The following is a 25,294-nucleotide window of genomic DNA, read 5'->3' on the forward strand; positions in this document are numbered from 1 at the left end:
TTTCAGTGAAACAGAGTGAGGCTGACCTGCTGATTTTGTGCCAGTGCAAAAGTGGGATTTCGGCAACACTTGAACCAAGCACGGCCTGCCCATCTAGCCCCATTTCTGTATAAACTAGCGACTTGTCTAAAGCCAGCTGTTGTTATCTTACCTATTTTTGTTTCTAATAATCCAGAGGAAGGCCATGTTTTTGTGTGGGGCTATGGAATTCTTGGGAAAGGACCAGAACTTATGGAAACAGCCGTTCCGGAGATGATCCCACCTTCCCTGTTTGGCTTGTCAGACTTCAACCCTGATATTTGTGTGGACCGGATCCGTTGTGGATTAAACCAGTTTGCGGCGATCACTAGTAAGTACCTTGGAGTAAAATTGTAAGTCCATCTGTTTAGGAAAAAGAAGCCTCTTTAGTGAGAATTACTTCTATCTATTTATGTAAGGGGTTGTATTATTATCTGCAAACCTTTAAAGTTCTATCCTGTTTCTAAATCTAGAGTCATTTCCCCCTTGTCTTCTATAAATTATATTGCTTTGCATAAGTATATTTGTCCCAAATAATATTCTGTAGCACTCAAAAGTCCTTTTTTAGAGGATTCAGATTGTCGGGGGCAACATGCTGATTCTGTAAACTAGTGGTCACCAATTGGTGGTCCATGAGAAAATTTTGGTAGTCTGCAGAAAAATGATTTGTATTTTTTATATTGCACTAAATCAGGGGTCCTCAAACTATGGCCCCTGGGCCAGATACGTGCAGAGGGGGGCAGAAATTCTGACTTGGGGAATTCTGTTTCAGCCACCTGGTGCGGGGCTTTGGGTGAAGGCTGGAGGGAAGTGCTGCTGGTGGCAAAGAGCCAGAGGGCCGTTTTCCAGTGGGACAGTATCATGGCCTGGAACTGGATGACTATCTCAGCCTGCTGAGCCTCCAGCCACCACTACCTGGCCTTGTACTCCCGCAGGTCTTTCCTCTGCTTGGAAAGCCTCTGTTCATAGTCCTCAGTGAGATGCTTCTGCTGAGCCTCCTTCTTGGTCAGATCCAATTTGAACTGAGCTGTTTTGCCAACTCTTTCTCGTGGTGGCTGCTTAGCTCCAACAACTGCTTTCTGTTGGGGCCCTAAGGAGCCTGGGCAGGGAGGGGAGGAGTGGCTGGAAAGGGAGGCACCTCTTGAGATCAGTGACATGCCCATCTAGTCACATGACCACCTAGCCATGACCACCCAGCCTGTCATTAGGCAGATCATATTAGTGGTCAATGGGATTTAAAATTATGAATTTAGTGGTCCCTGAGGTCCAAAAGGTTGAGGACCAGAGGTGGGTTCCTACCGGTTCAGACTGCTTCGGCCAAGTAGGTAGTAACTCCGCCGGACACATGCCCGAACCGGTTCTGTCATTTTTTTGCTTCTGCGCATGTGCAGAAGCATTTTTTTTAATTTTGTGACTGACTGTACTTTACTTCTACCACCACCCACCCGCGAAGTGCCCATGCCCCCAAAGCGCGTCCCTGAGCGAACCAGCGGTAAAAGAAGCCGGAACCCACCCCTGTTGAGGACCCGTGCTGTAAACTATTTAGAGAGGGCTGTAAAACCATTATGAAGTAAGTGAAAGTGATATTGCTATTGTAAGACATATGATTTTTTTTCCTGTTGGTTTTCAGACCATGGAGAACTCTTTATATGGGGCAAAAATGTGCGAGGATGCTTGGGAATTGGCAGGATGGAAGACCAGTACTTCCCCTGGAGGGTAAGAAATGTCCTTGTTATGGTTTGTTATATAGTCAGCCAGATGTTTAGACTGGACTTGGCATTTTTACGTACCCATCGAGTGCTTCCCAAGAACCTGGGGTAGGCAGATATTCTTGTTTGGTGGTGGGAAAAGGCATTTTATTTATTTTTATTTTTATTTCTTAGATTTTTAGACCGCCCCTCTCCCAAAAAGGGACTCGGGGCGGTGTACAGTCAATACAATAAAACCAGTCATAAAATTAAATACATTTAAGCTACATTTAAGATACATTTGGAGGGGAGATAGGCTGTACTAAGAAATAAATAATTCTAATCCTAAAAACATCACAATTAAAACCCCAAACCCTAAGATAAAATAAATCCCTGGGAGGTGAAACTAAGAAAGTGCCAGGCCAGCTGATTGAAACAGGTGAGTCTTTAACTTTTGCCGGAAGGAACGGAGGTCGGTGGTAGTTCGAATGTCTGGGGGGAGGTCATTCCAGAGGGTTGGGCCCATCACAGAGAAGGATCTACTCCTAGGTGTCGCCCGCTGGCATTGCCTAGCAGACGGCACCAGGAGGAGCCCCTCCCTGTGTGAGCGGATAGGTCGCAGGGACGTATGTGGAAGGATGCGATCCTGCAGATAACTAGGTCCTCTGCCATGGAGCGCTTTAAAGATGGTAATCAATACCTTGAAACGCACCCGAAAGGCCACAGGTAGCCAGTGCAGCTCGCGCAGGAGAGGTGTTACGTGGGAGTAACGTGTACTTCCCATAATAACCCGCGCGGCTGCGTTCTGAACTAGCTGCAGTCTCCGGATGCGTCCCAAGGGAAGCCCCATGTAGAGGGCATTGCAGTAGTCCAGGCGAGACGTCACCAGCGCATGAGTGACCGTGCGCAGGGCACTCCGGTCCAGTAGGGGGCGCAATTGGCGCACCAGGCGAACCTGGTGGAACGCCCCCCTTGCCACGGCTGCCACATGGTCCTCCATTGACAGCCGGGCATCAAGGAGGACGCCCAAATTGCGCGCCCGCTCCACAGGGGACAGTTGTTCGCCCCCTATGGCCAGCGATGGGGTCAGCTGGCTGAACCGAGGTGCCGGTAACCACAGCCACTCGGTCTTGGAGGGGTTGAGTTTGAGTCTGTTGTCCCCCATCCAGACCCCGACGGCTTCCAAACACCGGGACATCACTTCGACAGCCTCGTTGGGGTGGTTTGGGGTTGAAATGTACAGCTGAGTATCATCAGCGTAGAGATGGTACTCAACCCCAAAACCACGGATGATCTCACCCAGCGGCTTCACATATGCGTTGAACAGGAGAGGCGAGAGGACCGACCCCTGCGGCACCCCACAAGTGAGTGGCCTCAGGGACGACCTCTGCCCCCCTGTCAACACACATTGCTTCCGGTCGGAGAGGTAGGAGCCGAACCACCGCAAAACGGTGCCTCCGACTCCCATCCCCTCCAACCGGCGCAATAGGATACCATGGTCGATGGTATCAAAAGCCGCCGAGAGGTCTAATAGGACCAGGATAGAGGAGCAACCCCTATCTCTGGCCCTCCAGAGATCATCAACCAACGCGACCAAGGCTGTCTCAGTGCTGTGCCCGGGTCGGAAGCCGGACTGGCGTGGGTCTAGATAGTCGGATTCGTCTAGGTGTCGTGGGAACTGCTGCGCCACCACATTCTCAACAACCTTCGCCAAGAAGGGGAGGTTGGAGACTGGACGATAGTTAGCTAGCTCCATTGGGTCGAGCGAAGGCCCCTTGAGCAAGGGTCTCACCACCGCCTCTTTCAAGGCGGTTGGTAAGTATCCCTCACCCAGTGAGGCGCTCACCAGGCCCAGGAGCCAGCCTCGTGTCACCTCCCAGGCTGCCAGTACCAGCCAGGAGGGGCACGGGTCCGTTAAACAAGTGGTGGGTCGCAGCCGTCCACGCAACCTGTCCAAATCCTCGGGGGCAACAGAGTCAAACTCCTCCCAGAATGGTCTCTCAAGACTCGCTGTTGGCGGCTCGTCTGGTCCACTGACGGAGGTCCACCCGCTCCGGATCTGATCGATTTTGTCCTGAAGATATTCCCCAAACTCCTCTGCTCTACCCTGTAAGGGTGTCTCCCGCGCCCCCTGCGATAAAAGGGAGCGAGTCACCCTAAACAGGGCGGCAGGGCGGTTATCCGCGGACGCAATAAGAGCAGCACAATATCTACGTTTGGCCGCTCTTATTGCCACAAGGTAAGTCCGCAAATAGGCTCTTACCTGTGTTCGGTCAGATTCGGAGCGTGAGGACCTCCACCTGCTCTCTAGACGTCTCCTGTGGCGCTTCATCACCCTAAGCTCCTCAGTAAACCAAGGAGCCTGGGTGGGTCGATGCCGCAGGAGAGGTCGCAAAGGCGCAACCCGGTCCAAGGCCCCAGTCGTCGCCCTATTCCAGGCAGTCACTAGGTCCTCGGAACGGGAGCGGGACAAGGCTACAGGTATTGGCCCAAGCTCCGTCTGGAATCTATCAGATTCCATCAGGTGCCTGGGGCGGTACCAGTTTATAGAGTCTGGTTCCGCCTCCTCGCGGTGGGGGATAGCGCCAGGGAAGTCCAGCCGGAGGGATGAGTGGTCTGACCATGACAGGGGCGTGATAACTAAATCCCCTATTCCCAGATCACTCGTCCACTGTTCAGATACAAAAATGAGGTCCAGTGTGTGGCCCCCTTCGTGAGTGGGGCCCTGCACTAATTGGGTCAGGTCCATGGCCGTCATGGAAGCCATGAACTCCCGAGCCACCTCGGAAGCCGCTCCCGTTGACGGCAAGTTGAAGTCCCCCATGACCAAAAGTCTGGGAGTCTCAACTGCCGTCGCTGCGATTAGCTCGAGGAGCTCGGGCAGGGCTGCTGATGCATAGCGAGGAGCCAAGTATACAATCAGCAAGCCCCACTGCCTCCCTGGGCCCCAACTCACACCAAGGGACTCACACCCGGGTATCTGAGGGACAGTGAACTCCCTCGGCTCTAAACATTCCCGCATAACCACCGCCACCCCACCACCCTTACCCAGGGCCCGAGGCTGATGAAATGCACGAAAACCCGGTGGGCACATTTCCACGAGGGGTAAACCACCCTCGTGGCCCAACCAGGTCTCCGTTATCCCTGCAAGGTCTAGCTCCCCCTCTGAGATCAACTCATTAATGAGGGGGGCCTTGTTGGTGACAGACCTTGCATTGCAAAGCATCAGCCGCAGGCCCTGGCTCTGTAGCACCTGTCCACCTAGACTGCAGGGGTTGGTACAAGCGACCGGGCGTAACCAGCAGCCGCGGCCTCCCAACCGACCTTTGGATCTTATCCTGTCCTCGCATCCCCTCCTCCCCGCGACCGTTATAATAGGACAACCCTCTGCTTTAGTGACCTTTATATTCCCCCCCTCCACCGCATCCCCGTCCTTCCTGGACTCACCTGTCTGTCCGGCACTGGCTCTCCTCCCGGTTTGATTAGCCCTCCCCCCACCCTGGAACCCCCTAAAAAAGATAAAAAACATTTTACTAAAAATCCCCTTAGCTTCCGGTTCCTGCACCTCTCGGGGTCCACGAACCCGTCATCGAGGCGGGCCCTTGAAAGAGCCAAGGGCCAAGCCTGCGAGAGAGGGGCCTCCCGCAGGCGGAGCAGTTCTGACCTCAGCATCATCACGGGATGTCAGCTGTTCCAAGTAGAGCTGCCTTTTGCAATTGACGGATGGTGGTGTTGTCAATGTCAGGGTTCTCTCTGCTACCCAGCACCTCTGGGCAGTTTACAGATGATTAAAAATGTGAAAAACAGACAATAGAAAACAAGAAACAAAAGAAGAGTGGAGATTGTGGAAAAACAAGACAGGTAGAAACAAAATAATCTAGGTTAAAAGGAAGCTTCATTCATCCTCACCAAAGACTTGGATGAAGAGTTTAGTCTTCAGGTCCCTTCATAATCCCAACAGGGTTTGGGGGGGGGAGGCGTGGGGGGTGGCGGCGTTCATTCAGATCTTGGGGGGAAGCCTGATTCCAGAGTCTTTTGAAGAGTATTTGCTTTTAAACAGGATCTTGCTGCAACTGTAGGATTGGGTGGCAGCCGCCTAAATAAAAATGTCAAATCAGCAGATAACATCTGTATTCCAGCATCCTGAGCTCCATGAGATAAATTGGGATGCTCCTGTTTTTGATTAATTGTAGCTTGCCTACCAACCCAGCATATACTATTTTTTGCTCATGTGTTTTTTTGCTATTTGGTTCTGGTCCTTACTTAGAAGCTTTATTGGTTTGAAGCAACTACAAAGCTTTACCAAGCTGGACTTTGAAACCTGCTTTACAATACAATACAATAGTAGAGTTGGAGGGGAACTTAGACGTCTTCTAGTCCAACCCCCTGCCTAGGCAGAAAACCCTATACCGCTTCAGACAAATAGCTATCCAACATCTTCTTAAAGACTTCCAGTGTTGGGGCATTCACAACTTCTGGAGGCAAGCTGTTCCACTGATTAATTGTTCTAACTGTCAGGAAATTTCTCCTCAGTTCTAAGTTGCTTCTCTCCTTGATTAGTTTCCACCCATTGCTTCTTGTTCTACCCTCAGGTGCCTTGGAGAATAGTTTGACTCCCTCTTCTTTGTGGCAACCCCTGAGATATTGGAAGACTGCTATCATGTCTCCCCTAGTTCTTCTTTCTCTTAAGCTAGACATACCTAGTTCCTGCAACTTTCTTGAAGGTCAACCCTGGTTTTCTGGGCTCAGTGTTCAACGTAGGAAACCTTCCCAAAGCTACATCCAGAGTGATATTCAGCAGGTTCTGACCAGTTCTGGAGAACCGGTAGCGGAAAGTTTTGAGTAGTTCGGAGAACCGGCAAATACCACCTCTGACTGGCCCCGCCCCCCTCTATTCTCTGCCTCCCGAGTCCCAGCTGATTGGGAGGAAATGGGGATTTTGCAGTAAGCTTCCCCTGCCACGCCCACCAAGCCACACCATGCCCACCAAGCCACGCCCACAGAATCGGTAGTAACCATTTTTGAATCCCACCACTGGCTACATCCTAGTTATATTGGTGGAGAATCTCTCTCTCTCTCTCTCTCTCTGTATGTGTGGGGAATGGAAGTCTAAAATGCTCCAACTGGTTTAAGGGCCTCCGTACGTACTTAATAGCAATATGTTCATTTCAAAAATGTTTCAGAAGTGGTTTGGACCTCATGGCAACAGTGCCTCTTAGCTCTTTCTAAAGCAGCCCAGACTTTTGCAGCCTTGTGCATGAGCTTGGGGGAAAAAATGTTGCTGCCGCCGGTTTACGGAATCCACTTCTTAAAATTAAGATGGGTGCTGCCTGGTGCAAATTTCAAAGCACTTTTCTTAGTTGTTTCAGAAACGTGTGCAGCCCTAATATGAGCCGTGTTGGCACAGTGGTTAGAGTGCAGTACTGCAGGCTACTTCTGCTGACTGGCGGCTGTCTGCAGTTTGGCTGTTCGAATCTTACCAGGCTCAAAGTTCACGATTCAAGGCTCACCAGGCTCAAAGCCTCCCATCCTTCCCAAGTGGGTAAAATGAGGACCCAGATTGTTGGGAGCAAGAGGCTGACTCTGTAAACCGCTTAGAGAGGGCCGTAAAGCAATATGAAGCGGTGTATAAGTCTATGTGCTATTGCTATTTTACCCAGGGATGCATGGATCTTGTGCTCGAGGCTCCCCAAACTCACTATTTTGGCAATCAAAATCTGTCTTTGCAAAATCATATGGCATCCAATATGAAAGGATAAGGTGCAGGGTGCTAGACCTGGTTTTTTTTTTGGGGGGGGGAGTGACTGATCTAGATGAACTCCAGGAACCTTCTACTGGATCACCCTGAATAGAAGAGGGTGGCCCATCTTAGGGGCCATGAGACTACTTGAACATGCTGCTTTTTGGTAGGCAAATTTGTAAATTTCCAGCTTTTGCCATTTCCGAAGCCTGGCATGGGAAGACAGTGAGGAAGACTGCTAAAAAGAGAGAGAGATTCTTGGGATTTGCTGTAAGGAGGGAAAAAAAGATGTCTGCAAGTGGATTTTAATTTTCCTTTTCTTTCTTCAGGTGACAGTGCCAGGTGAGGTGGTGGACGTAGCCTGTGGCGTTGATCACATGGTCATCCTGGTTAAATCTTATATTTAGTAGCATACCTGTGCACGAGTGCCTGTCCAGATGAGCAGGAAGCCAAATTGTACAAGCCTTTGCTGGGGCCCTGTGGTTGGCCTGAGGGTGGAGAATTCACCGAAGCTGGGAAACACTTTGTAAGCCGACTGGGAGAGATTGAGCATGCAGTAACTGTAGCCCAAGGAGCAGCTGAAGGAAATGCAGACGGGATCATGTGTAGACTTTGCAGTTGGGCATTTATTGCTAACGACAGCCATCCTGAATTTTTCTTTTAAAAAACCACTCCTGTTTTCCTGGGTGTTGTAAGCACGTTGCTACTGTTGAGGTCCAGAAATAGCACAAAAAATATTTAATAGTAAAGGAAAATGTGCTACGTTGCAGGGTGTTTCTAACAATTGTAAATAGTTCTTAAGTAAAGTGAAAAGCCTATTTTTTTAAATGAAGAGTCTTACAAGATCACCAAGAGTCTCATGAGCTTTCAGCGTAATCATGTGAAATCTTGGGAGTCAGTTTTGGTGGCTCCGTTAAGATTTATGCCATTGGTTAATAAAATGATGTATCTCATGCCAAAAAGGTGCTGATTCAACAGTCTTTTATTTAAGGGTAAATACTGGGAGATGAACCTTGCTTCCAAATACCGCGTTTCCCCGAAAATAAGACAGGGTCTTATTTTCTTTTGACCCCTGAAATAAGAGCTCGGCCTTATTTTTGGAGAGGTCTTATTATTTTTGAGGTTAAGGAGGCGGCAAGCATGGTCACCTCATGGCTGTTGCTGTGCTGCAATATTTTCAGGGAGGGCTTATTTTCAGGGGAGGGCTTAGTGCATGTGTTGTAAAGCCCGATTGGGTTTATTATCCGGGGAGGTTTTATTTTCAGGGAAACAGGGTAGCTCTTTGATTATTGTTCTTTCCTGAAGGCCATTCCTCTTTCTTTGTAAGACTATTTTTACGGAATTCTTTCCTGGCCTGTCCCCACTGATGTCATTTTCATCACAGGCGGTTGTGTCCTTATTCTATCTCAGATACCAGTGCTTCCAAAATTTCCCGGCAAGAGAAACATAATTTTCATCCCCTGGCTGAGACAATTCCATGTTGGAATTAACTTGGAAGGAACACATGATGTTGGAAAACTTTGCATTTACTTTTATGCCGGCGCGGCCAGTGTATTCGCCAGCATCCCCATTACCTAGTCTGACATGACCAACTCAAGATTTGAACCAGAACAAATAAAGAGTAGTCTTTAATTGCGGCTTACTGAAACAAGCCACTTTCAAGTCAAGGAATACGAAGGGAGATTTTGTTTTGCTCAATGATGTTTCCTGCACAAAACTGAGCTGTTAATTGAAATGGAAGCTGGAAATGGCCTTCCTTACAGTTGACTCATAAAACTAGTTAGGAAGCAGGAAGAGCTTCCACTGAAACTATTGTCCCCGCCATCAGCGGGGACAATAGCACTTAAGACTTATATACTGCTGTTTACAGTGCTTTACAGGCTCTCTCTAAGTGGTTTACAGAGTCTGCCTATTGCCCCCAACAATCTGGGTCCTCATTTTACCCACCTTGGAAGGATGGAAGGCTGAGTCAACCTTGAGCCTGGTGAGATTTGAACTGCCAAATTGCAGGCAGCCAGCAGGCAGCAGAAGTAGCCTGCAGTATTGCACTCTAATCACTGCACCACTGTGACTCATAACAATAATAGTGCTTTATAGGGTTGGAAATTCTCAGACCAGAAAAAAACATCAAATCACATTGAATCCTGGAATTTAGTAGTCCTGTCATGACATGTGGGAGTTGCACCAGAATTATGTGTTGCAGAGTAAATTTAATTGCTGCTCCATTCCAATTTCTGGCTGCTAAATTCACCGCTGACTAAGTGTGTTTAGATTTCACTGAACAGTGGAGAGTTAGTCCTCGACTTACAACTACAATTGAGGCCAAGATTTCTGCTGCTCAGCAAGATAATGGTTAAGTGAGTCCCCCCCCCCATTTTATGAGTTTAGTTGCCATATTTGTTAAATGAATCACTGCACTTGTTAAGTTAGTAACACAGTTGTTAAGTGAATCTGGCTTCCTCGTTGACTTTGCCTGTGTGAAGATTACAAAAGATGATCCCATGGACCATGGTCAACCATGAGCCGCATTAGGATTGAACTGCTGGCTCTGGGCAGTGTCAGCCTGCAGTACTGCATTCTAACCACTGCATCACCATGGCTCTTCAAACAAAAGTGTGAAGTGGCTGTTGATACACACTCCAGCACGAGTCTCAAAGCTTGGAAAACTAAACCTCTGGTCCTGGTGCATCAACCCATATTGGATCCTGCAACATGATTCTGGGACACATATTTGCCTTCATTCATTAGTAGATTATTATTTGCTATCTAGTAGATAAAAGAGGGGAGAAAAGATTCAGGACACCAAAACTTAAATTTTGCACCAAAGATGTATTGGGAGGCCGCAGAAGGCTCTCTTAGAGGTATACAATTGCAGCAACACAGAGGAGATATTTCTAAGTATTAAGTATTCAGAAATCATATTTTACATTTCCAAAACACCACAGCTTAGGCTCAGCCCTTTTAGTAATCTTCAATAGCTCAAGAAGGAATGACATTAAAAAAATTAAAGTACCTTTTTTCCTCCTTGCAACTGAACTGGATGTAAGATAATCCAAGTGCTTTGAGATGGGGCTGGGAATTTAAGAGAGTCGTAATGCCCATCTTGTTTAGAAGGCTCCAGGTTGGTGAAAGTTACCTCTTGGGCAACCTGAGCCCGTAACTCGCCCATTATTATTATTATTATTATTATTTTAAACAAGATGATGTACCCTTTCCCACGCTGGTGAAAAAAGAGCTAGAGCATGCTGGTTAAGAATTAATGGTACAGTGGTCCAGCACATCTGGAGAGCACCATTAGTGGATTAAGTAGAAACATACAGGTGCAAAATTCACTGCTGTTTTAAGCAGCCTTCACCCAGACAAAGGAAATGCTGCAGGCAGGCAGGAAGAAATTCTATGTTAGGCTAGGGCTAGGCCCATGATGGCAAACCTGTAGCACGCATGCCAGAAGTGGCATGCAGAGCCACCTCTCTGGGCACGCAAGACATTGCCCGTTGCTCTTCCGGGTTCCGGTGTGCTGGCCAGCTCGCCTTCATGGGCACAGCAGCGCCAGAAACCAGATGAGCAGTCACTCAGTGCGCATGTGCACACTGGGAAGATTATCTTTCGGTTTCCGGTGTACATGTGGTTTTCTGGTGTGCATGCATGCACGAAGACCAGATGGCCACTTCATGCACATGCCAGAAACTGGAAGATCATTTTCTTGGCACACACATACACACTGGTGGCTGCTCTTCTGGTTTCTGGCACATGTGCATGCACGCTCCCGTTTTGGCACTCGGTGCCGAATGTTTGCCAACGCTGGACTAGGCTATCTGGACAAGCAGTTCAGCCTCGTCTTCTCTGACTGTAGTGGCTTTCAAGATTTCGCATAGGGAAGGGTCATTTTGCTTGGACCGGCCCTGGAATTTTTTCAATGTGCAAACTATTCCTGCCAATTGATGTGCCAGCCAGATCTGATCACGTAATGATACCTTGCAGTTAAAGGCCTCTCCATGGTCATTGTTGGAGAAACAAGAATACAAGAGGAAATACCCTATGCCAGGGGTGTCCAAACCTGGGAACTTTAAGACTTGTGGACTTCAACTCCCAGAATTCCCCAGCCTGCTGGCTGGGGAATTCTGGGAGTTGAAGTCCACAAGTCTTAAAGTTCCCAAGTTTGGACACCCCTGCCCTATGCCTTTATTTTGGAATCTAGAAGGCTTCCTTTCCTTTCTATAAACTGGAGGAAAGCAGAGAGAAACAAATGTCCCAAGATAGATCTCCCCCCTCCCGCCCACACATTCAAGAGAGACCAGGATATGCAGAATTAGGCGATATTTTTGACCCTTTGGGAATGCGAAAGCCTGTGGGAGCTGCAATTACAAAATGGCCACTGGGGTATATGTGTGTGTGTGTGCCTTCATCCACAAAATGGCGGCCGCAAATAACACAGGTATACCTATCGCAAATCATTCATCAGAAAGAACACATAAAGGAGTCAGTTGGTGAAATTTCCTGCTTGCCAGCTGCCTTTTGACTTCAGAATTTGTTTTGTTTTGTTTTAAAGAAAATCTGCTGTGGAAGGAAGCCTGCTGTGACGGCAAGGAGAAGAGTCTAGCTATGCACGTCACCCTGTTTTCAGAATTAATCCAATTGTCTGTGTTAGCACAATAGTCAGAATTGCAAATTAACCAGCCAGAAAGAATATATTTCACATTCATTCTAGTCTCAGTTTGTGCAAACCTTTGTCAATGGTCATACATACTATTTCAGCCAAATTTTTTGGGATAAAAGGCCATTCACAAATCATTTGCTTACACACGTTATCTGGTATTTCCATCCATACAATTTGTGAAGACTGCTATTACTGAAGAGCTGTTTGTGGTATTAATCACAACAAGGTTATTCTTAACCATGATGGGGTTCCCTGGGAGGCCTTAACACGTGTGATCCAGTGTCTCCCAGTCTGTGTTGATTTGCTTGCAAATCCAGGGCTTTCTATTCCTCTGTTTTCCTCTCAATGCATCTTTTATTTTTCTACTTCCTTCCCAATAAAAACCAGAGCATTTAATTTCATTTTTCAGCTGCAATGTTAATAGCACAACCAGAAATATTCCTGGATTTCATACTAAATGTAGGACTATAGTCTAAAATGGTTGGTTTACTCAAGAGGAAGCAACACTATGCAACATTTTCTTCTCCTTAAGTCTGCTAGTCCACCATCGATCCATACAATCTAGTTGCTGGTTGCTAACCAGCACGCTGGCACTTGCCAGCCAGGCTGGGTCATCTTGGAAGCAGCAGCTGGCGAGAACACAGCTGCCAGGATCAAGAGCCATCCTTTTCCCTTGGCGGCAAGTCAGAGCCAAAACAAAGACTGCTATATATTTGGCTTAGTTTAATTTCAATGAACTTTAAATCTGTTCCATTCACATGATTACTCCCTACATATTAAACAAGTTTCCCTATCAGTCACATGAACAATCTTAAATTGGCAAATTGGCAATGTTTGGAAGAGTTGTGTGTGTTGCATCCAAGGGTTGAGGGAAGGGGGAGTTCCTAGGCCAGGGGTGTCCAAACTTGGGAACTTTAAGACTTGTGGACTTCAACTCCCAGAATTCCCCAGCCAGCCAGCTGGGGAATTCTGGGAGTTGAAGTCCACAAGTCTTAAAGTTCCCAAGTTTGGACACCCCTGGCCTAGGCCGAGTGCCTAAACCAGAACACACATGTATGTGTATGCATGTGCGTGCGCTGGAGCGCCGGAAATCTGAAGACAAGCTGGCCGGCAGGCACATGCCTGGTTTTTTCTTTTACCATTTTCAGGCTGTATTTTGGGCCATTTTCAGGCTGTTTTGGGGCCATTTTCAGCCATTCTTCACGGGTGCTGGAGCACCAAAAAGCGGCCTGAAAAGAGTCCAAAAAAGGCCCCCAAAATGGCCCGAAAAACAGCCTGTTTTGGGCTGTTTTCAAGCCGTTTTCTGGCGCCTGGCACCTGCAAAGACCAGCTGGCCAGTGCCAGAAACCAGAAGAGCAGCTGGCGATGGCACGCGTGCCCACAGAGAGGGCCCTGTGTGCCACCTCTGGCATGCATGGCATAGGTTGGCCATCATTGACACCTCCTCCGTGAAATGTTTTAAATGTTTTAATTGTATAATATGTGTTTTTATTTATTGTACGCCGCCCCGAGTCCCTTCGTGGAGAGGGAGTGGCTAACAAATCTAATAAATTCAATTCAATCATGGTCCCAGGCTAACATGAATTTATCAGAGAGGGAAATCTTAGTGTTACAATCTAAACATGGGCTCTGGCTTCTTGCTCTTCTAATCAGACCAGCTTTGTAAATCAAGTCCAGATCAGGATTTGCAGAGACAAACCAAGAGATAGGAGGATGGGCATGAAGCTTAATCAGGACTCAGCAACCTTTCAATGAGACGGATCTAATCACTCGTGATAGCAGGAACATACACACACACACACACACACACATACACAAAGAGGTGGGTTTTGGCATTGTCACCTGAACTCTCAAGGAGATCTTACGAAATCCTGCTAGATTTGGCCATGGCAATTGCAATGTTTTGAGGGCCGTTTTGAGCTTTGTGGGCACCAACAAGGCATGCCCCAGGCCGGAGGGTATCCGTAAGAGCTTGTTGCCGATTCCTGGAAAGCCACGTCGGTTGAGAAGTTAGGAAGGTTGAAGTCCAACACATTCACAAGCCCGGATTGAAAAATGCTATTTCCTGTTCCAGTCATTTCTGGGTACGTTGACCCAAGCCGGCTAGCAAGATGATCTCCAAACAACATGAAACACGCTGCCTTTTTTTTCCTGATCAAATGGCACCACCAGCAATTCCAGGTTCGCATTTTCAGTGAGAATGCAACTGTGGCATATGCCAACTACACCAACCGAAGGAAAAAAACAAAAACAAATAGCATAATAGCGACATTTCGCTTTCAGAGAGCGGAATGTCAAAAAACCTTCACAGTGCTTTAATCCCAAAGATTCTTTCTTCATCTCCTCCCTGCCTTGAAGATATATTTATTACTATTTTGTAAAAAGCTACCGGGAGTCAATTTGCCTATGCAATAGTCTTTTGTTTCATCACTTCTTCGTGGCATGGCAATATTTCTCCCGTGCTCTCTTTGGAGTAAAAAAGAAAAAAAAGAAAGAAAGAAAGAATCACCCACCCCATTGCTAGGAAATACTGAGAAGAATTCTTTGTCTTAAAATACGCCTAGGCCCCATTCTGGAAAAAAAAAATTAATATTTTTCAGGTTGACTGACTTGGAGTGCATTGATAACACCGTTGATATTTTCTTCTGGAACCTATGAGGGAGAAAAACAAAGAAAGAAAGATCGGAGGTTGGATAGCAATAACATTTAGGCTTATATACTGCCCCATTGTGCTTTTTAGCATTTTCTGGGTGCTTTACAATGTAAGCATTATTTGCCTACTGGCCCCAACAATTTGGGTCCTTATTTTACCAACCTTGGAAGGCTGGAAGGCTGAGCCAGTCAGGATCAAACTCCTGGCTATGGGCAGAATTTGTTCTGTGAGAGTGCGCTTTGCGCGCACAGCACTGAAACACTGCCCTTGGTGTCAGCGCTGGTGAGCTGAGCTGTTTTTTTAGCTCAGCGAGGCAAGGCAATCCACTCTACCGCGCAAATCAGATGAGCTAAAACAGGGGTGTCCAAACTTGGGAACTTTAAGACTTGTGGACTTCAACTCCCAGAATTCCCCAGCCAGCATGGCTGGCTGGGGAATTCTGGGAGTTGAAGTCCACAAGTCTTAAAAGTTCCCAAGTTTGGACACCCCTGAGCTAAAAGAACAAGGGAATATAGGACAGGGAACCACGGGGGCGGGGCCAACCAGAGTTGGTATTTGCCGGTTCTCCAAACTACTCAAAATGTCCGCTACCGCTTCGCTCGAACCGGTCCAAACCGGCTGAACACCATTTCTGACCACTGAGCCACCAGGGATTGTTTCTCCTGATCAAATTCAGCCTACCAGTGTGTTCAAACTCTGCTGTTCTAGGTCCCAACCAGCAGTGGGAGCTCTAAGATGGCTCCCTGTTATAATACGTTATAACAAACTTTGCATTTGTGAAGTACCTTCTTGCCTGCATTTTGCAGAGCAGAGATAGCCGCCCTGTTCTGATGGGACAGTTGGTGTGTGGATGATAGTTCTGGTCCACATATTTTGGATTATATTGTATTAGGTTAAGTTTATTTTTCTATTATGCTGTAGATCAGTTCTTCTCAATCTTAGTCACTTTAAGATCAACTGCCAGAATTCCCCTGCCAGCATAGAATTCTGGGAGTTGAAACCCACCCATTTCAATACAATACACCAGCAGAGTTGGAAGGGACCTTGGAGGTCTTCTAGTCCAACCCCCTGCCTAGGCAGGAAACCCTATACTGTTTCAGACAAATGGCTATCCAACATCTTCTTAAAGACTTCCAGTGTTGGGGCATTCACAACTTCTGGAGGCAAGCTGTTCCACTGATTAATTGTTCTCACTGTCAGGAAATTTCTCCTCAGTTCTAAGTTGCATCTCTCCTTGATTAGTTTCCACCCATTGCTTCTTGTTCTACCCTCAGGTGCCTTGGAGAATAGTTTGACTCCCTCTTCTTTGTGGCAACCCCTGAGATATTGGAAGACTGCTATCATGTCTCCCCTAGTCCTTCTTTCTATTAAACTAAACTTTCTATTAAATCTCAAATTGACTAAGGTTGAGAAACACTGATTTAGACCATCAATAGATTGTCTGCAGAGGAAAAAGAAAATGAAGAAACCTCACCCTCTGCTCACCTCTGATCTGAAGCTACCTTATATTTTCATTGGAATGTGGGAAGTTAAGCACTACAGGTCCTTAATTTACAACAGTTCATTTAGTGACCAGAGTTACAATAGCACTGACTTATGACCATTTTTTCACACAACCATAGCTGCATCCCCATGGACATGTGATCAACATTCAAAGCTTGGCAACTGACTCATATTTATGACATTTCCTGGGGTCACATGACCATTGTGCACCCTTCTGACAAACAAAGTCAATGGGGAAGCCAGATACACTTAACAACTGTGGCAGGAAAAGTCACAAAATGGGGCAAAATTCACTTTAACAACTATGTTGCTCAACAACAGAAATTTGGGGCTCAGTTGTGGTCATAAGTCAAGGACCAGCTGTATGATGTCCTGAACCAATCCCTTGGAAATAAAGTAAGTGTGACAGATTCACACTTCTCCCATTAACATTTCACAATTTTTCTTCTTCTTCTTCCCTTTGGAAGGTATACAACTTACTTTTTAATTAAGCCGAAGGGAAATGATCAAAACCAAGACTGGAATCGAGATTTGTGTCAGGGTTTTCCCACAACAGAAAAAGTGGCAGATCTGAAGGCCCAATGTGAAAGGTGGCTTCCAGGCCTGAGAATTTGGTGTTGCACTGGCAGAAAAGTAGTTTAGGTGGAAACAAGGGCTACTTTAGTTTTCTCCCTTGACTCAACAAATTCCCTGCCTGGAGCTTATTTATGGATAGATGAGCATTAGTAAGGTGAGAGCCTCACCTGAAGAGGTAGGGCCAGATGTAGACGTTATCACATGAGTGAGAAATAGGTCAGTGTGTTAGTTTTGAGATAGGAGTGGATGGGCTTATCTCACTGCTATGGTTAATGTTCAAGGAAAGTAAACCCAACTGATCTAATCATTTGACCTTCGCTATCTGAGATAATGTTGACTTTCTGCTCTTAAATACACACCACAGCTTCCAAGCTGGAAAAAGAAGGTGATGCTAATAGCAAAGAGACAGAGGGGGAAAAGGAGGTGCAGTTTTGATTTTTCTGATCAAGCTTTTAATGGGTTAAAAGGTCAGGAGGTGGAAAGGCGCTTAATGCCTTGTTAACAGGAAAAATAATGGACATCCCGTGAGAATTGGAGAGGGTGTGTTGGTAAGGGCAGAAATATACAGTGCCTGGCTTGAAAAGCTAGACGGTCCAGGTGTGGTGTCAAACAGAAGAGAAAACCTGTTGAGAATTTGTGTAATTCTCAACACCTCCGCATAATGATCAGGTAAAAAATGGTAAGCAAATAGATTCTGGCATTGCAACTTGTTGGAAGTGAATTTGCACGCTTCACCCTCGTGAGATTTTTGCTGGATGAATGTGAGGTGGGCAAAATTTGGTTTCAGTTGATTCTTCCCCAGGGGAAAATATTTTATATTTCTTTTTTAAAGTATGCAGCATGGTGGAAGGTCATTCTAGGACAGAGGTCTTCAAACTTGGCAACTTTAAGACTTGTGGATTTCAACTCCCAGAATTCTCCAGCTAGTTGGCTGGGGAATTCTGGGACTTGAAGTCCAGAAGTCATAAAGTTGCCAAGTTTGGGGACTCCTCTTCTAGGAGTTATTGGAGAATAAACCAGTATTCTGGTTGGCTGGAGAATTCTGGGAGTTGAAGTCCACAAGTCATAAAGTTGCCAAGTTTGGGGACCCCTGTTCTAGGAGGTATTGGAGAAGAAACCAGTATTCTCAATAAGCTCCCAGGTCTTTCAGATATTCTTGGCTTTTTAATAAGGAAAAAGGAATAAAATTCCCACAGCCAAAAATAAATCCAAACTTTTCTCATTTTTATTTGGAGGGGGGAGATTGCACTTTTAAAGAAAATGGCAATCAATACAAAATGGAAAGTCATCCCTACTGACAAGGGGAATTTTGAAAGGTTTCAAACCTTTAGCCAAACGCAGGAGGGAATTTTGTCAGGTAGACTTCCTCTATAAGCTCCATACAAATAAGCAACACAGCGTCCTTCAGACTCTTGTACTTTTTATAAGAAAGACTAGCTGATAACCCGGCGTTGCCTGGGTATTTATTTATCATAATCCTGTATTAGACAGAAAAAGCCCTGATTTTGGCGACAATTAAATCAGTTGCAAATGTTTTCCCTGTGCCCCCAGAAGCGTCAGGAAAACTGATACCACCTTAATTTCTAATGTTGGATTTTCCCCTTACCAGAGGGAGCCCCCTTGTGGAGTACTGTGAAGCTGTTACCGTAACAACTCCACTGCACTGCACAACAGAAGCCATTTTATGGCAGTACAGTAGAAGCCATTGTAAGGCACAACAGGCTGTAACTTAGCAGAACACAGACCCTAAGGGGTTGTTAGGGGTGTCTTACCCCCACAGTATTTGTTTCCAGAGGGTAAGTCATCTGTGTACCAGGTTTGGTTGAAATTGCTCGAGGTGTTCCAGAGTTATGCTGGAACATACACACACACACAGCTGTTTTTATATAGAGAGATTAAGGAATTGCCTGAGGCTTAGTTGGGAAAAAATGTTTCCAACATCTCCAGGGAAAAATTACTTTTGAATCTAGGGACAATTGCTTACTGATTATGCAAATAAACTTTCTCCAAGTCAGGGTTCTTCTGAGGTGTTTGCTAAGCCTGTCTGGAGATTCGCAACAGACGAAAAAAAGGCAAGCGACAGAGAGAGAGAGAGAGAGTAGTGTAGACATTATTCATCTCAATCAACTCACCAGTGCATGATCAAACTTAAAAGTACTGATGTAATAGGCAGGGATGTCTGCGGCAGCTAAAGGCTCAGAGATCTGAGCCACGATTCCACACTCATCTGGGGAGAAGAAAAAGCGCATTACAACTTCACAATGGCAAAAAGAGAAGCTTGGATGTAGTTCTCCAAGACCCCAAATTAATTCACAGCAACACCGTCAACTCTGAAGCTGGCTAGATGATGGCCATCTTATTCTTCTACTGGGGTTTCAATGCTGACACAGACTGGAGTTGAGGGATAGGGAGGGGAGTGCAGAGATAGCTGGGGTGCTATAACCAAAATAACATTTTTTTCCCCGGGAACCAAGGTCATGTGCGCAGGTGGTTGGGAGGTAGAGACTAAGGTCATCCCACATCTGGACTGTGTGATTAGACCATGTGACTGATGCCTCTGGGGAATTGAAAAACTTTTACTTTTAATTAGGGGGGAAACCGGCGGGAACTTTTAGATCTGGTTTTCACCAGCATCTTGCCAATATGACATGCTCTAATAAAATGTTCTTTGAGGAGACCTCATGCCTCAAAGTTCTTTTGTTCCGGGTGGTGTTAGTTGGAACCCTGACAAACACTGCATAGTGGCCTATTCACATTATTCAGAAACCCCTCCTTAGTTTATGAATCAGAAACCCCTTTAAGCGTTGCAATAGACATTTTGGCAACTCTCCTCTGTCTCCTAGACCAGGGGTCCCCAACCCCTGGTCCGTGGCCTGGTGCCTGAAACCGGTCCACACAAACAAGTGAAGCCCCTTTGCGGGATGCAGGCAGCATGCAAAACCATGCTCGCAGCAGTCAGTGGAAAAACCTCACTCCATGGAACCAGTCCGTGGTACCCAAAAGATTGGGAGCTTCTGTCCTAGACCTCGTGAAATTTCAAAGCTCATAGAGCAGGAGTGTCAAACTCAAGGCCTGGGACCCAGATCCAGCCCGCAGGGTATTGAGATCTGGCCCATGGGATCGAATTAGAAACAGCGAAGGACTGGGCCACGGTGCTTCTGCCAATGAAAACAGGCTCCTGAGCTCCATTTTTGGCTGCCACTGCCTCCTGCAATCCTCTGTCAGTGAAAACGGAGCTCCGACCTCTGGAGCTGCAAAGGGTCGCAAGAGGCTGGGGTAGCCGAAAATGGAGCTTGGGAGCCCGTTTTCACTGGGAGAGTGCTCAGGCCACCACAAGCGCCCCCAACAGGAGTGACATTGAGCAGGCCATGCCCACCCTGGTTCCACCACCCCAGTCCCCCGAGGTCAAACACAACGCTGATGGGGCCTTCAATGAAAGTTTGACACCCCTGCCATAGAGTCTATCGCAGACATATCTGCCAGGCAAAACTAGTGAAATCTTGCCAGACATTCCACCCCTACTTTTTTTAAAATTTCAGAGCTTTACAAAGGGCCACTTTTAGGTGCTGCATTGTTGGTAAACTGTAAATCAAAATTTAAAGCAGAAGCACGCATTTATTTCAATCTGCATAGGCCAGGGGTGTCCAAACTTGGGAACGTTAAGACTTGTGGACTTCAACTCCCAGAATGCCCCAGTCATGGCTGGCTGGGGCATTCTGGGAGTTGAAGTCCACAAGTCTTAACGTTCCCAAGTTTGGACACCCCTGGCATAGGCTATCGGCCCACGTTTTCACTTGTCCTGAGGAGGATGCCAAATATAACAAACAGATATAAATAGTGGCATGTGTTTTATCATTTCTACCAGGCCATTATTAGTTTAGTGGCAGGATGGGCAGTTGCCTTTTGACTATGGTAACAATTCTTTTTTGGTCCCTCTGGGGTACGCCGGAAAAATAAAATAAAATGGTGGACAGTTTCAGCAGCAGCAGCTTGCCTGTTTCATAAAAATGAAATGATGAAAGACGCTAAGAAGTGGCTGCTAAAATCAGCCCTGTAGCAGGAGACAGAAAGAGCTGTCCTTCCCTGACTGTCCTTTTGAAGCTACAGCCCTTCAAGACAATAAGGATAAGAGGTGAATAATACACTCCAAGAGATATTTACCGTATTTTTCAGAGTATAAGATGCACTGGAGTATAAGATGCACCAAGATTTTGAAGAGGCAAATAAAAACAAAAGTTTTTGCACTCTGCAGACCTCCCAGAAACGGCCGTTTTTTTTTTGCAAAAATGGGCCCGTTTTTTTTTTTCTTCCCAAAAAGGGCAAGAATTGCCTTTAGGAGGCTTGTAGAGTGCTCCTGGGGGCTGGAGGGGCGCAAAAGTGAGCAAAAAATGGCCCGTTTTTCGCTCATTTCTACCCTCCCCAGCCCCCAGGAGCACTTTGCAAGGTTCCTAAAGACTCTGCACGGCCATTTTGGTGAAGTTTCAGGAGGCAAAAAAATGCTGTATTCAGTGTATAAGACGCGCCCAGATTTTCAGCCTCTTTTTTGAGGGAAAAAGGTGCCTTATACTCTGAAAAATATGGTAGTTTAGTCCTACTTATCATGGGGACACAGATATATATGTAAGATGATTTAGCCAGGGTGGGTGGGTGCATAGTTCTGGCACTATTTTTAGAGTGAGAATTAGGATTTAAATCTTCAGAACTTGTTTGCTTGCTGATTTTGCAACGAAGCAAAGCCAATCCTTCTGCATGACATGCCTCAGGGAGGAGCGCTGCAGATGTTCTGGCCCAGAACAAACCTACCTCTCAGTGAGCAAGGAGTATGGGAACTGCAGTCCAAAATGCTAGAAAATAGTGGGCTAAAAATGAAACATGGATGGATGTGACTCAGTTAACTGGTATATGCTATTTCAGTCTCCACTTTTTCCCCAAGGTGTAATAGATATAGTGAAGCTACAATTCTCTATATTCAGAGCATCGAACAGTGGCCGGATTATTTTGCTGACTTTCTATATATGGAAAACGGTCACAAGCAATAGTAAAAATGTGTAAGCCTCATTAATATTAATACTTTTGTGCAGGGGGTGGAATTGAAAACGTTAGGAACCGGTTCTCTGCCTGGCTGCTGGGTCGATGTGGCCATGGTGGGCGTGGCCTACTCGGTCTCCTGTACCATGGCCGGGGTGGGGAAGCGTTTTTGCCCTCCCCAGGCTCTGGAGGCTTTCCTTGAGCCTCCAGGAGGGCGAAAATGACCTTCCCCGGAGTCTGGAGGCTGGAAACTGGCCCATTTCCGGACACGCTGGGATGCTCATTTTGCACCCCCCCCAGAGCCTCTGCGTGGGCCCTGCACTTACCTGGCATGATGAACGGGCCATGTGGAGATTCCTGGGAGGGAGAGGGGCAGGGTGGGAGGGGCCAGCCACTCCTTGCAACTAGTGGTTCGGTGAACCAGATATAAAATTAACATCCGGTTCACCCGAACCAGCTGAATCCCACCCCTGCTTTTGGGTCGGAAGCACTAATGTGCTTCTGTGATGACAGGATTTGCTGGTGATACTATCGTTGCCGAGGGGATGCCCAGCTGGAGGCTCCTTCCATGATCCTTACAAAGTTTCCCACTGAAGTGGTATGCATTAATCTACTTGCATGCTTTCAAACTGCTGAGTCAGTGGAAGCTGGAGCCTGTGGCAAGAGCTCACCCTGCCCTGCGGAAGCAATGGGTCCTGAACACGAGGCTGCCAATTGTTAGCACAGCGTTCTAACCTTGTGAGCCACTGCTCTCCTTTGGAAAGCCTTATTATCATTGCACTAAAGGCCAATTTACTTTGGCACTCTCACAGAGCCTTCTTCTCTCCTCTGCTGAAGGAAGCCTCAGATTTATGAGACTTTCCTCCCTTCCCAGCTCCACCGAAACAAAGGCAGCCAGGTGAATAGAATAGAATGGAATAGAATAACAGAGTTGGAAGGGACCATGGAGGTCTTCTAGTCCAACCCCCTGCTTAGGCAGGAAACCCTACCCCACTTCAGACAAATAGTTATCCAATCTCTTCTTAAAAACTTCCAGTGTTGGAGCATTCACAACTTCTGGAGGCAAGTTGTTCCACTGATTAATTGTTCTAACTGTCAGGAGCGTATGTTAGAAGAGACTGCAGAGATTGTAGCGGTGACAGTATCACTGCCTAAAAAAATATATCTTACTTTCCTGTAACTGATCCTGTAAGTTGGCTTGCAAGAAGAATTAATGGTAGCTGTCATGTAAAACTAATGGGCCAAATCTGCCTTCTTTTTCTTCCTGTCTCTGAAAAAGGGATGTTTTAGGAAGGTCATCCATTCCTTTGCTCTGAGCTGTTGTCCTTCTCATACTGGCATTTCTTTGGCCTCAAAGCTTTTGTGAATGCAGGGGAGAGCAGTTAAAACAAGGCATAAACAACCATGTAGGCTACAAAGTACATCATCATTATTGCAAGGAGAAGGCAAAGAAGGGCTGAGAGAATAGGGGAAGCCTGCACACTTAATAATGAGGGATTTAATACTGTTAAAAATTCCTCTGAGGCAAAATAACAGAGGAAGCTGAGATGCAGAATAAAACTTTAGATAATAGGGAGCAGGCCACAGTCAGGGCCAGACCTATCATTAGACAGAATGAGATACTGCCTCAAGCAGCAGACACCAAAATATGATTCAATGTACTTATTCAGACATCCTCAGCATATGGAACTGTATATCATATATCTTACCTTTTTTTGCCCAGACACTAAAAATGTCTTTGACTGGGCCTAGTTGCAAGGGTCTACGACAGGGGTGTCAAACTCAATTTCATTGAGGGCCGCATCAGGGTTGTGTTCGAATTTGGGGGGCTGGGGTGGAGGGGCCAGGGTGGGCATGGCCAGCTCGACGTCACTCTTGCCCGTAGTGGCCCGAGCACTCTGGCAGCGAAAACGGGCTCCCGAGGACCGTTTTCGGCTGCCATGGCCTTCTGCAACCCTCTGCCAGTGAAAATGGAGCCCAGGAGCCCATTTTTGCTGGCAGAAGCACCACGAGTCAGTCCTTTGCTGTTTCCAGAGTGGCCCCACGGACCAGATCTAAGTACCCCGTGAGCCGGATCTGGCCCCCGGGCCTTGTGTTTGACACCCCTGGTCTATGACAATTTGCCATGATCAACTCCTCACAGCCAACTTGCTGTGGGATAAGAGTTACATTAATATCGAAGAAATGGTGGAATCAAATCATTAAAGAAAGAATGCCAAAGGAGGGACAGAATGAAATGTAAATGACATAAATCAAAATGATTTTTAAATTTATTTTAAATAATTAAATTGAATTGTTAAAAAGTCCCACAGTGAGTTGTCCCATGGCAAGATGGCTGTGGTGGGTTGTCCCATTCTGGGTTGCAACAGCTGCTCCCAGCTGTGTAGAAGTCATCTGGAATTAGGTTCTCCAGGGACATTGTTCAGGAAGGAGAGTCAGCCGATTTATCCCTCTGGCCTCTCTATGTCGGTAGTCCTCAACTTATGACCGCAACTGAGCACAAAATTTCTGTTCCTAACTGTTAAGTGAATTTTGCTCTTGTTTTACGACCTTTCTTGTCACAGTCGTTAATTAAATCTCTGCAGTTATTAAGTTGGTAACACGGTTGTTAAATGGCTTCGCCATTGACTCTGCTTATCGGAAGGTTGCAAAAGTTGATTGCATGACCCTGGAATACTGTAACTGTAATGGTCATAAGTGTGGAAAATGGTCATAAATAACTTTTTTCAGTGACATTGTTACTTCAAACGGTCACTAAATGAACTGTTGTAAGTTGAGGACTAACAGTATGACCTGAAATGACAGTTATGAAGCACATGAGGTACAACGCTGTTCACTCTGTGTAATCACTGTATTCTATTGAGTTGGCAGTAAATAAAATTTATATTCTCTACATGGGACTCCCCTTGAGATGCACCCGAAGACTACAGCTAGTTCAGAATGCGGCCGCGCGGGCTATCATGGGGAGTACTAGGTACTCCCACGTAACACCTCTCCTGCGCGAGCTACACTGGCTGCCTGTGGTTTTTCGGGTGCGTTTCAAGGTGTTGATTACCATCTTCAAAGCGCTCCATGGCACAGGACCTAGTTACCTGCGGGATCGCATCCTACCGCATACATCCCTGCGACCAATTCGCTCTCACAGGGAGGGACTCCTCCGGGTGCCGTCCACCAAGCAATGCCAACGGGCGGCGCCTAGGAGTAGAGCCTTCTCTGTGATGGGCCCAACCCTCTGGAATGACCTCCCCCCCGATATTAGAATTACTACCGACCTCCGCTCCTTCCGACAAAAACTTAAGACTCACCTGTTCCAGCTAGCTGGCCTGGCCCATTTATAGTCCCATTCATACCTCCTGGCAAATATTTTTACCCTGGGATAAAGTTTTTAGGGGTGTTTCTAATGTATTTTTAAATTTTTAAAATTTTAATCT

General features: G+C 46.6%; 2 protein-coding genes across 3 annotated transcripts in view; one reads left to right on the forward strand and one right to left on the reverse strand.

Moving 5' to 3' along the window:
• Positions 1–10,068, forward strand: part of RCC1L (RCC1 like) — a 29,370-nt gene extending 19,302 nt beyond the window's left edge. Inside the window, exons 9-11 of the mRNA XM_081941425.1 lie at positions 176–349; positions 1,649–1,734; positions 7,776–10,068. Coding sequence (XP_081797551.1) covers positions 176–349; positions 1,649–1,734; positions 7,776–7,853 — 338 coding nt within the window. The 3' untranslated portion in view covers positions 7,854–10,068. The remainder of the gene's footprint in view (positions 1–175; positions 350–1,648; positions 1,735–7,775) is intronic.
• A 187-nt stretch (positions 10,069–10,255) lies between these two features.
• Positions 10,256–25,294, reverse strand: part of CASTOR2 (cytosolic arginine sensor for mTORC1 subunit 2) — a 121,530-nt gene continuing 106,491 nt past the window's right edge. The window contains exons 8-9 of one of the 2 annotated variants that reach the window (XM_081941435.1): positions 18,968–19,062; positions 10,256–14,755 (exon numbers count right to left, since the gene is read on the reverse strand). In XM_081941435.1, coding sequence (XP_081797561.1) covers positions 14,690–14,755; positions 18,968–19,062 — 161 coding nt within the window. In that variant the 3' untranslated portion in view covers positions 10,256–14,689. Of the gene's footprint in view, positions 14,756–18,967; positions 19,063–24,084; positions 24,657–25,294 lie in introns of those variants that run through there. The other variant, XM_081941436.1, reaches the window with a different exon arrangement.

This window comes from Natrix helvetica (genome assembly GCF_964273705.1).
Source record: "Natrix helvetica genome assembly, chromosome: 2".
Taxonomy (NCBI): domain Eukaryota; kingdom Metazoa; phylum Chordata; class Lepidosauria; order Squamata; family Natricidae; genus Natrix; species Natrix helvetica.